The 14,187-nt window shown below is 45.8% G+C and overlaps 1 protein-coding gene across 1 annotated transcript in view; it reads left to right on the top strand.

Moving 5' to 3' along the window:
• Positions 1-14,187, top strand: part of KCNK10 (potassium two pore domain channel subfamily K member 10) — a 154,032-nt gene that overhangs the window by 99,196 nt on the left and 40,649 nt on the right. The window contains 1 exon segment of the mRNA XM_052646954.1: positions 12,267-12,427. Within this exon segment, the coding sequence (XP_052502914.1) occupies positions 12,267-12,427 (161 nt within the window).

The raw sequence follows: 14,187 nt of genomic DNA, 5'->3' as shown, positions 1-14,187 counted from the left end.
GAAGGAACCAAACTGTTCTACAAAGTTTGTTATGAAAAACAGCAGTCTGCGCCCTTCTCTCTCTTTTTAACCTCCCCTGGATACATTGCTTTCATCTCTTTTGCTTGATTATTTTGATATTCATCTCCGTGTCTGTAAATATCACATTTGTGCTGCACTTCCCGAATTTTATTTTAATGATGATTTCTTGACTTCCCCCGGAGGAAGATGAGGAATTAATTCCCTTTCTTCATCCCTGCCCACCGTGGAGGCTCTCTTCCCGTCCTCCTTCCTTCCCTGTGGTTTGATTAGATCAAAAGTAAATGTTTGCATTACTTTGCTGGGTAAATGCTCTTCACAGCTGATCATAAGGTGAGCTCTGATTACTTACTTCCTGCACCAATTTTTGTTCTCATTGTGTTTCTCTGTGTCTTTTATCTGATCCTTGGGGAGTCTTGTATTTTTGTCCTAGGTGTTAAATGGTTTGTCATAGGGGTTAACTTTATAATTATAATCGCATATAATAACCTTAGGGTGCAAATCTTTAAGCAGTATTAATTAGCCCTCTGTTATAGGTGATGACATCTCTTTCTCCACCACACAGTTTTAGTTGAGGCCATCCTATCAGTGTTTACTTTTACATTATTAAATATGCTTGAGCTTCTGTCAGACGACTTGCCCACTTTAAATAATCACTCTTGGCTCTCAGTGGTCATATATACTGCAGTCAGGGAACTTACTCAGCATCTCAGCTCCTTTTCCTCTTCCGGTGTCAGTTACTGCTCACTGTTGTTCTGTAACATCAGGGTGTATATTTCACATCTGTTCTGCTGCCTGGGCACTCCCGCTTGTGTTGGTCGTAGTTCTACGGCTAAATATCGTCAGTGCTCATCTCTAGCCATGGTGCACATCATGGTTTTCCCACTGCTTTCGTCAATCTTCACTTGCTTGGCTGAAACTTAAAAATGGCTCCTGGGAGCACTATTCCCTGGGTGTCTGTACTGTCGGATGGTAGCCCTACCCTTGAAGGGCAGTTTGGCTGGAAATGAAATCCGTGACTCACATTGTTTTTTAAGGATCTTGCTGGTTTACTCTGTTTCCCCCTCTGCTTATGCAGTGGTGGAGAAACCTAATGCCAGGCAATTTCCCCCCTTTTATCAGTATAAGTGACTTGATCTTTTTGCTCAGCTACTCAAAAGATTATTTCTTTATCATCTGTCTGATAAAGCTACTAGGCTTTGTCCCTTTTATTTCAGGAAAGCTGCCTTGGTTGTCATTTTGAAACATTTTCTCGGCCGTATGGTTTTGGTTCTGTTCTTTAGAGATTCCAGTCATACATCCATCATTCGTTCTTTCCATGTCTTCTATGCTAGTATTTCCCCTCCATTCCTTTTTAACCCTTAAAATTGGCTTTCAATGTCTTTTTAAAAAATTTTAAATTATTTATTTTAACTGGAGGCTAATTACTTGACCATATTGTGATGTTTTTTGCCATTTATCGCCATGAACCAGCCATGGGTGCACGTGTCCGCCATCCTGAATGCCCTCACCTCTCTCTCCACCCCCTCAGGGTCATCCTAGTACACCTGCTTTGAGTGCCCAGCTTCATGCATTGAACTTGCACTGGCCATGTGTTTCACATATGATGATATGCATGTTTCAGTGCTATTCTCTCAAATCATCCCACCCTCGCCTTTTCCCACAGAGTCCAATAGGCTGTTCTATACATCTGTGTCTCCTTCGCTGTCCCGCATATAAGGTTATTGTCTTTCTAAATTCCATATATATGTGTTAATATACTGTATTATATATTATACAATATATTATATTGTTTTTCTTTCTGACTTACTCCACTCTGTATAATAGGCTCCAGTTTCATCCATCTCATTAGAACTGACTCAAATGCATTCTTTTTAATGGCTGAGTAATACTCCATTGTGTATATGTACCACAGCTTTCTTATCCATTCATCTGCTGATGGACATCTAGGTTGTTTCCATGTCCTGGCGATTATAAACAGTGCTGTGATGAACATTGGGGTACACATGTCTCTTTCAATTCTGGTTTCCTCGGTGTGTATGCCCAGCAGTGGGATTGCTGGGTCATATGGCAGTTCTATTTTCAGTTTTTTAAGGAATCTCCACACTGTTCTCCATAGTGGCTGTACCAGTTTGCATTCCCACCAACAGTGAAAGAGGGTTCCCTTTTTTCCACACCCTCTCCAGCATTTATTGCTTGTAGACATTTTGATGGCAGCCATTCTGACTGGCATGAGATGGTACCTCATTGTGGTTTTGATTTGCATTTCTCTGATAATGAGTGACGTTGAACATCTTTTCATGTGTTTGTTAGCCATCTGTATGTCTTCTTTGGAGAAGTGTCCGTTTAGTTCTTTGGCCCATTTTTTGATTGGGTCGTTTATTTTTTTGGAGTTGAGCTGCATGTCTATTTTGGAGACGAATTTTTTGTCAGTTGTTTCATTTGCTATTATTTTCTCCCATTCTGAAGGCTGCCTTTTCACCTTGCTTTTAGTGTCCTTCATTGTGCAAAAGTTTTTAAGTTTAATTAGGTCCCCTTTGTTCATTTTTTTACTTCCATTACTCTGGGAGGTGGGTCATATCACTTGCTTGATTTCATCCTCTCTCTGTTTTGTGCGTGTGTGTTTTCACAGAGCTTACCTCCTCCGTGCGCGCCTTCCAATTTTACTCTCATTACTGTGATCATTAGGGGACTCTTTTCTTTGCTGTTTTTCCCCTGAATTCCATTAGCTTAGCTCACATCTCATCTACACTTGTTACCTCGTCATCTTCTCCCGGATGTCCTGCATCTCTGTGGTTTCTCTGCGATGATTCTGAGAGGCGACTACTTCATGGCTGTTTACAGTTTTGTCTGGTTGGGGCAGTGTCTTTCTGCCGAGTATCTTTCATTCACTGGTAAGTTCTGCTGCTCTTTCACTTTTTTTTTTTTTAATGGAAGCTTTATCTTCATGCCGAGGCAGTTTCTTTTGATGCCGAACACCCTGGATATGCCTGGACTAGCTGTCTGCTGAACTTTTCCGGGGGCTGGAAGAGGAGAGCAGGGAGAAGCTGGTAACCGTTCTGGCCGCACATGCCAAGACGCCCCTCTTTTCTGCTAGTGAGGCAGGGCGCCTCCTGCAGACCTGGCCCACCTGTGCTCCTCTCTGCATAGCGCTGCCTCTTCTGTTTTTCTGGACCAGGTCAAGCTCAGGAAGGCTTCTGTGGCTCTTCCTGTTCACACTGTGTTTCACACTTGGTGCAAACAGGAAGTATCTTTTGAAGTTCAAGGGGAGACCCTCACTTTCATAGTTGGATTTTTACTGACACTTTCTGAGCTTTGCCACCAATGGGCCCTTTAATTATTCTCTGTGCTTCTCTGTATTCTTTCCCATGTTGCCTCTGCAATCTCCGCTTCTGGGTAACCCTAACATATATGGTGGAATCTGTAGATTGCATCCCTCTCCCAGCTCTGCTGAAAAAGAGTTTGAGAGTTATTTGCCCTTGTTTAGTAGTGAAGTCACATTGCAATAAAAGCTCTCATTCAGAAGAATGGGAGACACACAGCCATCACCAGTTCATAGCATTGATGGCCAAACAGAGGGAGACTCTTCTGTACTCAGTGGGAGGATTCTTGCATTGACATTTGTTTATATTCTGTGGGAGGAAATCTCTCTCACAGTTCAAATCTCTCAAATCTCATAACTCTCTGAGGCCTTCTGTGAGGTTTTTCCTCCTACTTCTCATAGCCACACATTAGCTGGGTGGTGGAGGGTGTGCCTTTTTGGGGGGAATGCATCTTTGGTGATTGTCTTCCTATTGGTGCAAGTTTCAGAAGCTGTGGGTTGTTTTAGAGGCACAGGTTTTTGTCTGTGGTTATAGACCTCATCTTCAGAGCCTGTATGATTTTTACCTTGTTGCATTCAAGAAAGTTATGTGCAATAAGGAAACTTGGAGTGAGAGAGAATTGTCATTCCTTTTTGGAAAGTCTCATAATATAATTTCTGGCATACTAGGTTTGCACGTACAAATCTGCAAGTGTATTAAGACAACTATTCCAAGTAAAAGAGGTATAGATTATGCCTGGAAGTCTGGGGTCTAGAAGCCTTTCAGACACTCCAGACCGGATTAGATCATATTTGTCCTCAATCCCGTAGCATCCAACAAAGGATCCAGGATTACATGGCACCATTTGATGTGAGGGCGAAAAGCGCCATCCAGCTCAGCACCCCCCGAGGGCATTGCTGAAGCAGACCAGAGAAGACCAACGTCAGGTTCAACTGTGTGCAGCGGTCTGGATGTTAAGATGGGGAAAGGTGTCATGTGTCGCTGGGGGATTTACGGTGAAGTAAGTCAGAAGGAGAAAGACAAATACCGTATGATGTCACTTACACGTGGAATCAAATATACGGCACAAAGGAACCTACAAGACAGAAACAGACACACAGAGAAAAGACATGTGGTTGCCAAGCGGGGAGGGGAGGGGGAGGGAGTTTGGGGTCAGTAGATACAGGCTATTATATATAGAATGGGGGAGCAACAAGGTCCTGTATAGCACAGAGCTCTATTCCATATCCTCTGGTAAACCATAATGGAAAAGAATATAAAAAAATGTGTGTATATATATGTATGTATAACTGAATCACTTGGCTGTACAGCAGAAATCAACACCTTATAAGTAACTATAGCAAAAGCAAAGCAAAGTGAAGTCGCTCAGTTGTGCCCGACTCTTTGTGACCCCATGGACTGTAGCCTACCAGGCTCCTCCGTCCATGGGATTTTCCAGGCAAGACTACTGGAGTGGGGTGCCATTTGCTTCTCCAGGGGATCTCCCCAACCCAGGGGTCGAACCCAGGTCTCCCACATTGTAGGCAGACATTTTTACCATCTGAGCCACCAGGGGAGACTCATAAGTAACTGTACTTAAATTTAAAAATTAAAATTAAATTAGAACCATAAAAAAAGAAAGAAATCCAGTAATGCGCATGTGCATGGCCACAGTCCTGAGTTCAGGGATGGACAGGCTTCCTGGATTAGGCCAGTAAGTGAGTGGATTCCTGCCGGGGTCTTTTGCGTGAGTTTTGGAGGAAATGACTTCTTTTTCTTACTGGAGGTAAATCGGGGAAAAGGTAAGTCCAGGACCCTGCTGTCCATTTCCTTCCCTTGAGGGGTTTTCCTGCCTAGAGTTCAGCTGATAGTGAAGAAGCTGAGTAACAGAAGAGGAGCCGTAAGTGAGGTCCCGCTTGCCCTCTCTGAGCTGGGGTGAAGCCGCCCATAGAGAGTTAATACATGTTAAACATCCTGCGCTGGGCTCTATCGTGCTTTGAGTTTTCTCTCACCTAATGAAAAATCCTAACAAATGCACACTTATGGCTCAGAGATCACAGAGGGCCACTAAGTGTCCTCTGACCTCAGAGCCCGGGCTGGACCCTGCTGGCCACTGTGGCTGCCTCTTCCTCCTGTGGGCTCCTCGCTCTTGGTTTCAAGTCTTAGGTGGAGCTTCCTATTGGATAAGCCCCTAGGTTTCCGCGTGCTGGTGTCCTGGCAACCTGGGATGCTGTTGCCTCTATAGCGGGAGGATGGACGCTGTGTCACACTTGGGCAAAAGACAGGGACCTTTCCCAGAATCTGAGGGAAGATGGAGCCTGAACAGGAAACTACTGCACAACAAGCAGGAGACAAAAACAGACAAAAATTAAAGCCAACCCAGACCCCAAGGCCCCTTCAGGCTCACGGCGCAGTGTGCACATGAGGGATCGCGTTCGTTTCTATTCAACAGAAAAAATGCCTTTTTTTTTTTTTTTTCTCGCACTCTGTCTTAATTGAAAAATAATGTGTTGTGAGTTGAACACCATTTAGCTGTCTAAATTTTGACTGCGGGGTGGAAGGTTTTAGAAAGTCACACCATTAGAAATTTCTAAAGAAAACAGGAGTACACTATGAGAAAGAATAATAAGGTGAGGAGATGATGTTTTCTCGTAATTATTTAGTGGCAAATTCATTCATTACAAGTGGTAGCAAGGCTCATAAGAACAGTCAGTTCAGTTCAGTTCAGTCGCTCAGTCGTGTCCGACTCTTTGCGACCCCATGAATCGCAGCACGCCAGGCCTCCCTGTCCATCACCAACTCCCAGAGTTCACTCAGATTCACGTCCATCGCGTCCGTGATGCCATCCAGCCATCTCATCCTCTGGCATCCCTTTCTCCTCCTGCCCCCAATCCCTCCCAGCATCAGAGTCTTTTCCAATGAGTCAACTCTTCGCACGAGGTGGCCAAAGTACTGGAGTTTCAGCTTTAGCATCATTCCTTCCAAAGAAATCCCTACGAGCCTGCTAATTTTTCTTCTTCTTTCTGAGACATTTTCCATTATTTAGAACTCAGGCAGTAGGGCAGTTGGAGCCGAGGAGCTTTTTTTATTACTTGTGAAATACGCACACATTAGCATGCGTGCTTGAGTTCACACAATGTGCTGCGTAATCCTGTAAACATTGCCCCATATTACTAAGGTTCTTTGGAAAAACATCATCTTTGATGGGTTCTTTGGATCTACCATCAATCTTGTAATCACATGCTGTTGCAGGCTTAAGTGGTTTTTACTTCTGTGATAGTGTGATATCACAGTGAAAACCTTAGTTCTAGAAGGACGATCTTCATCTCTGCTTGTTTTCTTGGCAAGATCCCCCAGGGGATGCTGTGTCAAAGGGCCTGAACCTTTTCAAGGCTTGCCAAGTTGCTCTCCAGAAAGACTCTCCTGAGCCACGTGAGGTTATGTGCTATTCAGACACAAAAAATGTGCTCATTATGTAGAATGCATATACAGAGATCTTAGGAATAATAGATTTTTCCTGAAAAGCAGTGATACTACTCAGTAACAGAGGTCCCTTTTATCTGAAGATATCAAAGCACTTTTTTTCTTTTTTGACAAGATTTTCTTGCGCTCAGCTATACAGGAAGATCTACACATGTGCGGCGAAAGGGGAACACGGTCAAGCTCGTCTCCAAACCAGGAGTCACGTCAGGAGAAGACTAGACTGCTGTCCTGTTTGAGGTCACCTTGCACCCTGTCCCCTTTCTCAGTAACTAATTCTCATTTGTTGACTGTGCGGGTGGATCTCCAGGAAGTTTACTTTTCCTCACCTGGAGGAAGCTGTCTGCAGATTCTTCCCACAAAACCTCATTTGTGGAAGGACAGAAAATGATTTGAGTTCTCACCAACAGCTCTAGAAACCAGTTAGATTTCCTCTTTGAAGCTTTTTTTTGTCCTTGCCACTCGGCATTTGGGATCTTATTTCCTTGACCATAGATCGAATCCATGCCCCTTGCAGGGAAAGCACACAGTCCTAACCACTGGACCACCAGGAAATTCCCCATTTGAGGCATTTTTGGATTAGGTCACTTGACTCGACCCTCATCCTAGAGAGCCCCTCTTCAGGTCCCAGGTGGTAACCAGTAACCATGTCCCTCTCCTGGAACTCAATTAAGAGTTGTCGGACTTCCCTGGTGGTACAGTGGATAAGAATCCGCCTGCCAGTGGGACGGCAGCCATGAAATTAAAAGATGCTTGCTCCTTGGAAGAAAAGTTATGACCAACCCAGAGAGCATTTAAAAAGCAGAGACATTACTTTGCCAACAAAGGTCCATCTAGTCAAGGCTATGGTTTTTCCAGTAGTTATGTATGGATATGAGAGTTGGACTATAAAGAAAGCTGAGTGCTGAAGAACTGATGCTTTTGAACTGTGGTGTTTGAGGAGACTCTTGAGAGTCTCTTGGACTGCAAGGAGATCCAACCAGTCCATCCTAAAGGAAATCAGTCCTGAATATTCATTGGAAGGACTGATACTGAAGCTGAAACTCCAATGCTTTGGCCATCTGATGGGAAGAACTGACTCATTTGAAAAGACCCTGATGCTGGGAAAGACTGAAGGCAGGAGGAGAAGGGGACGACAGAGGATGAGATGGTTGGATGGCATCACTGACTCAATGGACATGAGTTTGGTTAAAGCCCGGGAGCTGGTGATGGACAGGGAAGCCTGGAGGGCTGCGGTCCACGGGGTCACAGAGAGTCGGACGCAGCTTGGTGACTGCACGGCAGCAGTAGGTGCAGGAACTGTGCTCCGCATGTATTATCTCACTTAGTTTCACAGTAACTCTCATTTGCCTCATTTTACTAACGAGAGGACTGAGACCCAGAGATGTTAAGTAGCTCGTCTAATATCTCAAGGTTAGTAAGCCACAGAGCCCCACTTTATCCACCAGGATCAGCTACATAAGCACAAAGCCTATTGTCAAGTGAAAATGCAATCTCTTGTTAAAAAACAAAAAAATGATTAAGAGCCTCAAAATGACAACAGCGGAGCATTAACCCAAGAGAGAGGCTCTTTAAAGTGGGGAACGCTGCATGCCTGCCACACACCCATGAACGCACAGCCTGGCTTGAGAACGTTTGCTCTAACCCAAACCCCAGAGCTGAACAGCACACGGTTCGGCCAAGATTTGACTTCGGCACATAAATAGCAAATGGGAGGTTTCCGTGTGTGCTGCTCAGGCCCGCGTCCTGTGTAAACACCAGCTTTGTCTTCAGAAAGGACTCGGGTTCTTTTCTAGCCAGCGGGTGACCGGCGCCGAGCGTTGCTGCAGGCTTTCTCATTCACAGCGGAGCGTTCTCGCCAGGCTGGTCTCCTCCGGCCAAGCGTCATCAGAAGCCAGCTGGTGGAGGATCCCTGGAGCCTTCCGCTTTAGGAAGTCCATTTGTAATGCTCTGGGCGCCGTCTGCCTGACTCACAGCTTCTCACCCCCCAGCCTTTGCTGCCCCAAGGACCCACACCCCAAGTCCCGCCATGGGCCCCCTGTGCCACCCAGCCGGTCCAGCCTGGGGCACAGGCGTCGTGTTAGTTGCCTCGGTGCTGTGGGAGCACGGTGGAGTTTCTGGGGAGAAAATGGGAAGCAGCTCTTTTTCCTCCCGGGACGTAGTTTTGCTGGAGACACAAAGTGATTTCTTCCCGCAGAAAACCCAGGCAAGGTGATAACTGCAGATCCTTACTGAATGCTTACTCTGGGCCTCCTGTTTCACTGTGGATTTAATCTCCAAAGGGTCCTCAGGCTTCACATGTAGCTCTTGAAGCTGTAAGGTAGGTGCTATTCATAGCCCCCTCATTCAGACCAGGAAAGTGAGCCAGAAAGGTACATTGCCCAAGATCTGAGAGTTAGCAAGTGGAAGGATCAGAATAGAATTTTAACTTCCTGAGCTCTCAGGCCCTGTGACACCTTACTTCAAAGTTCTATCAAGCCTTCAGGAAGAAGGGGCAGGGAAGTCTTGAGGGCCCAGTACAAACAGAGGCAAAAATCCAGGAATGTGTCCTTCCTGTTGCCTCAGAGCAAAATTCCGAAAAGTAACTCATGCAATTTTCTTAGAGCAACAGGGTTGAGTGTCAGACTGGAGAACAGCCTCTCCATATAGTTCATCAGAGGCAGGGGACACACATAAAATACAGCATAACTCAAAAATGGCGATTACTTTACATCCAAAGTGAAGTGATGGCCTTAAACAGGCTATTCGAGGCTTGAAAGTGAAAGCCGCTCAGTTGTGTCTGACCCTTTGCGACCCCATAGACTATGAGTCCATGGAACTCTCCAGGCCAGAATACTGGAGTGGGTAGCTGTTCCCTTCTCAAGGAGATCTTCCCAACCCAGGAATCGAACCCAGGTCTCCCTCATTGTAGGCAGATTCTTTACCAGCTGAGCTACCAGGGAAGCTGAAGAATACTGAAATGGGTAGCCTATCCCTTCTCCAGGGGGTCTTCCCGACCCAGGAAACAAGCTGGGGTCTCCTGCATTGCAGGCAGATTCTTTACCAACTGAGCTATCAGGGAAGCCCCTCAGTTCAGTTCAGTCACTCAGTCGTGTCCGACTCTTTGTGACCGAATGGACTGCAGCATGCCAGGCCTCTCTGTCCACCACTAACTCCTGGAGTTTACTCAGACTCACGTCCATTGAGTGGGTGACACCATCCAACCATCTCATCCTCTGTCATCCCCTTCTCCTCCTGCCTTCAGTCTTTCCCAGCATCAGGGTCTTTTCCAGTGAGTCAGTTCTTCACATCAGGTGGCCAAAGTATCCCCTATTCAAGGCTCATTTGCATATCACTTCTTGAGTGCCTGAGAGCTTTGCTCTAACTTTAGTGTCCTAGCCTTTGAAACCCAGAAGAAGGAGCCCACTGTAATAAGATCCACACTACTGCTTATACTTTGCTTTGGAAGCATACAGCCAACTGGTTTCCCCACATTTTCCCTGAGCCTCTCCAGAGCCAGGCTTGGCGATGTTCAGTGAGTCTCAGGGTGACCAGGTGAAGGTGGTGGCGTTGGAGTGGAGCCTCCTCTTCCTGCTTCGCTCTCAGGCTCTTTAGATGATGGAAACGTCCCCTAAGCACAGTCCTGACCCAAGAGTTGGAACGGATCCTCTCTTAAAGCTGGCGGAAGGGGTGCAGCACTTGTTAAGGTTCATAAGATGCCAGCTCTGCAGATTCAAGGCCTCAGTGTGTTTCCCTGTGCCTGCAATGTGCTTCTTCCTGAGATATTCAAACTGAAAGATAATCGGCTTCCTTGACAGTAATCAGGCAATTGGGAGACAGTAAATTTATGGCCAGAGCCATAAACGTTTCCATAAATTACCAGAATATTTCCAGGTGTCACCATAATCCTCCAGGAATTGGAGCTGTATAGGCACCTTTATTCCTTTTTACCAGGGCTGTGTTAATGTAAATTAGATTATTCTGGAGGGAAATGCTGACAGAATGATTTTGTCCAAGTTCCTGAAAACACCCAAAAAAAGTTGAGAGCCTTTTTTTTTTTTCACAATTAAATAAAAATCATGGTGAGTCAAACAAAAAAAAGCAAGATTAGAAGACTTACCTGAACAGTCATTTAAAAAATAGAAGCTACATAATTTAGATGATTTGTGATAAGAGGTTTGAATGATTCTGACTTGGAAAACTGAACAGGAAAATAACCGGGTGACTCAGCACCCAGAGGCAGGAAGCAAGAGTGAGTCCTCCAGGCCCACAGGAAGCTGAGCGACAGACCGGCCGTCAGCAGTATCGTTCCTGTGACGCATTCCCCGCGTGCTAATAACCATGAGCCCAATAGCTCACTTGCTGCGTGGGTTAGAGATAGACTCCCCTTCAGCTGTGTTGTGTGAAAGAATGTTAAGTTAGGTGACTAGCTAGACACTAGTTAGCGTAATGTTGCAACACTCACTGGTGTGACTACAAGTAATTTAGAGTCTCGTCTCTGTATAATGTGTGTTAATGCTATATGCCTTTTTCTTCCAGCACCACTGTCTTCAGTCCTGTCAGAGAGAGTAAGCCAAATATTCACTAGTTACTTATCTAACTGCAGAACTCTCGAGAATGCGGATGTGGGTGTTTCTGAAGCACTATTTGAAACAAGTGACTAGATCGGGCTATTAGAGGATTGTTTTGTATTTACACATCCATTCCACCACCAAACCTTTAGTTCGCACCTGAATCCAAGAATCCTTGGATTCTTGGTGCAAGAAGCGTGTGGGTCGGGGTGGGCAGGACTCTGGTGGCGTGGAGGTGCCAAGGAAGAGAAAGAGAGACCCGGGCAGAGCTCAGCATCCTGGTCCACGTGAGAAGGAGCACTCAGCCTCTCCTCCTCCACTCCTGACTGTTTTCAGGCTTCTCAGGGCAGGGCTGTATGATCCAGGGGTCCTTTCTGAATTTGTCCTAGACCACCCATCCTCCTTAATGTGGAACACCCATCACCCTAAGAAGGCAAATGCAGGAGACAGCCACAGTCCAACCCGTGGAGGGGATGGCCACAGGACGAGGCTGGATAGGAGAAGCTCTTTCCAAATCTAAAAAAGTAGTGGTAAACCCTCCTCAGGTGCCCAGTGTCCCTAAACCAGACATGCCGAAGATGTCTGATGTTTCTGAAACGGGTGGTACCATTTTCCACCAGAAACGCAATTCTAGATGACCACAGATCTCCTAAAATGTCATCTAATGAAATACATGTCATCTTATCAGATCCTGGAAACCTGGACCCTCTTGACTGTATACAGGGAGAGAAAGAAGAGTTGCGATGGAACGATGTTCTCAATTTTGTAGGGCCTTTAGAATGGAGCTCTCCTAAAACTCCTGAGGTTCAGGGTGGGGATGAAGCAGCCCTCTAGGAAGTCAGGTTCTTTGGTTCCGTGCTCTAATTTCTCTGCCGCTTCACCACTCTCCCTCTCTCTTTTTAATATTTCTCACCAGGGTATGGGAATATTGCTCCAAGCACTGAAGGAGGCAAAATCTTTTGTATTTTATATGCCATCTTTGGAATTCCACTCTTTGGTTTCTTATTGGCTGGAATTGGAGACCAACTTGGAACCATCTTTGGGAAAAGCATTGCAAGAGTGGAGAAGGTCTTTCGAGTGAGTACTGCGTCTGTTTAAACCCTAACGTCTGTGATCCAATTGGCTTTAGCCTGACAGGATCCAGAAGAAATTACCAGGGATTCATGCTGCCATTCTGATTTACAATGGGATAGTTCAATGTTGTGGTCATATTTTTAAATTTCGACCCATGGTAGTCACAGGTATGGTTCCTAATTCTTGTCTGTTGTCAGGAATCACAACACAAGAGGGTTAAGTGTGGATTTTCCAACACATATTTTGGAGGCATGTGGCATACTCAGCTTCTTGTTAAAGAAGGAAGATGTGTTTTTTAGTGTACTGGCAATAAAGTGGTGCTCGGGCACTCAGTTGTGTCCAACTCTTTGCGACCCCAGGGACTATAGCCTGCCAGGCTCCTCTGTCCATGGGATTCTCCAGGCAAGAACACTGGAGTCGGTTGCCATTTCCTTCTCCAGGGGATCTTCCTGAACCAGGGATCAAACCCGCGTCTCCTGCGCCTCTTGCATTGGCAGGCAGATTCTTTACCGCTGTGCCACCTGGGAAGCCTGGCAATAAAGTAGAGAATTGTAAGCCCATCCGTTCTGTTGTTGAAGCTCCTTCTCTCTGTTTTATTTCCAAGCCTGGCGTCTTAGGCTGATCCTGGCTTCTACGACCTCTCCCAGACGCCTGCAGTTTCCAGACGCTGCTTTGTGTTTTGCCTCTGTCTCCTCACGGCCCTTCCTCTCTCTCCTCCCGCAGCTGAGTGCTCCCTCAGCAATAGTCTGCACACATACTAACTCATACTAAGGTGTTGATGATTGCTGTTGCCTTAGCGAGTTTTTCTTTTTGAGAATACTCACCTTGAAACGAGGGACAGAAGTCTCAGTGCAAGGGATTTGTTTACTAGACGTGGCATTCCTAGTATCAGTGACAGGCATGTGGACTGGGGTTTCCACTGTCCTTTAGCTCATACCTGATCATGTAATTTAACAGAACACTTGTTTAGGAGTAAGATCATTTCTGCTCTCTTTCTCATCTCTTTATCTAATTCTCAAGTCTTTCAAACTTCCTTCAGGGAATTATTTCTTATGATGCCTTCGTATTTAAAAATGACAATTTGAGCTCTTTATCAGAATCTGGAAATGATGGGCAGAAATAGGTCAGTGATCCGTTCTAAGGCTGCGCTTGTTTTCCCCTCTGAGACAAGAAATCATGACATAAACTTCTCTTTAGAAGAATGTAAGGGAGTGTGCCCCTTGAGCAGTTTCATAAATTCTTACTGAGCTGAGTGGAGGAACGAGGCACTAGAACTGGCTTGGAGATGTCTTCTGTAAGCTCAGGGACTTTGGATGAGCTGCCTCAGTTTGCATGTGTGCTTGCTAACTCGCTTCAGTCATGTCTGACTCTTTGCCACCCCATGGACTGCAGCCTGCCAGGCTCCTCTGTCCATGGGGATTCTCCAGGCAAGAATACTGGAGTGGATTGCCATGCCCTCCTCCAGCGGATCTTCCAGACCCAGGGATCAAACTTATGTCTCCTGCACTGCAGGCGGATTCTTTACCACTGAGCCACCATGGAAGCCCTTGCCTCAGTTTACTTATCTGCAAAATGGGGTGGAATTCGAATTTACTTTGTAAGGTCTTGGTGATGGTGAAATGGAATAACGTACGGAAAAGAGCTTGGCACAGGGCCGGACACAGAGTTCAGTGCCGCTGAGTGTTTGTCTCCTGAAGGGGGCACTTGTTGGCAAGCAGGCCACCGTTAGAATTTCATGAGTGGCTCGGTGACATGGGGGTCTT

This window comes from Budorcas taxicolor, chromosome 10 (assembly GCF_023091745.1).
Source record: "Budorcas taxicolor isolate Tak-1 chromosome 10, Takin1.1, whole genome shotgun sequence".
NCBI classification, from domain to species: Eukaryota; Metazoa; Chordata; class Mammalia; order Artiodactyla; family Bovidae; genus Budorcas; species Budorcas taxicolor.
The sequence above is the reverse complement of the archived record's forward strand: the minus strand, read 5'-3'. Positions and strand labels throughout refer to the sequence as shown.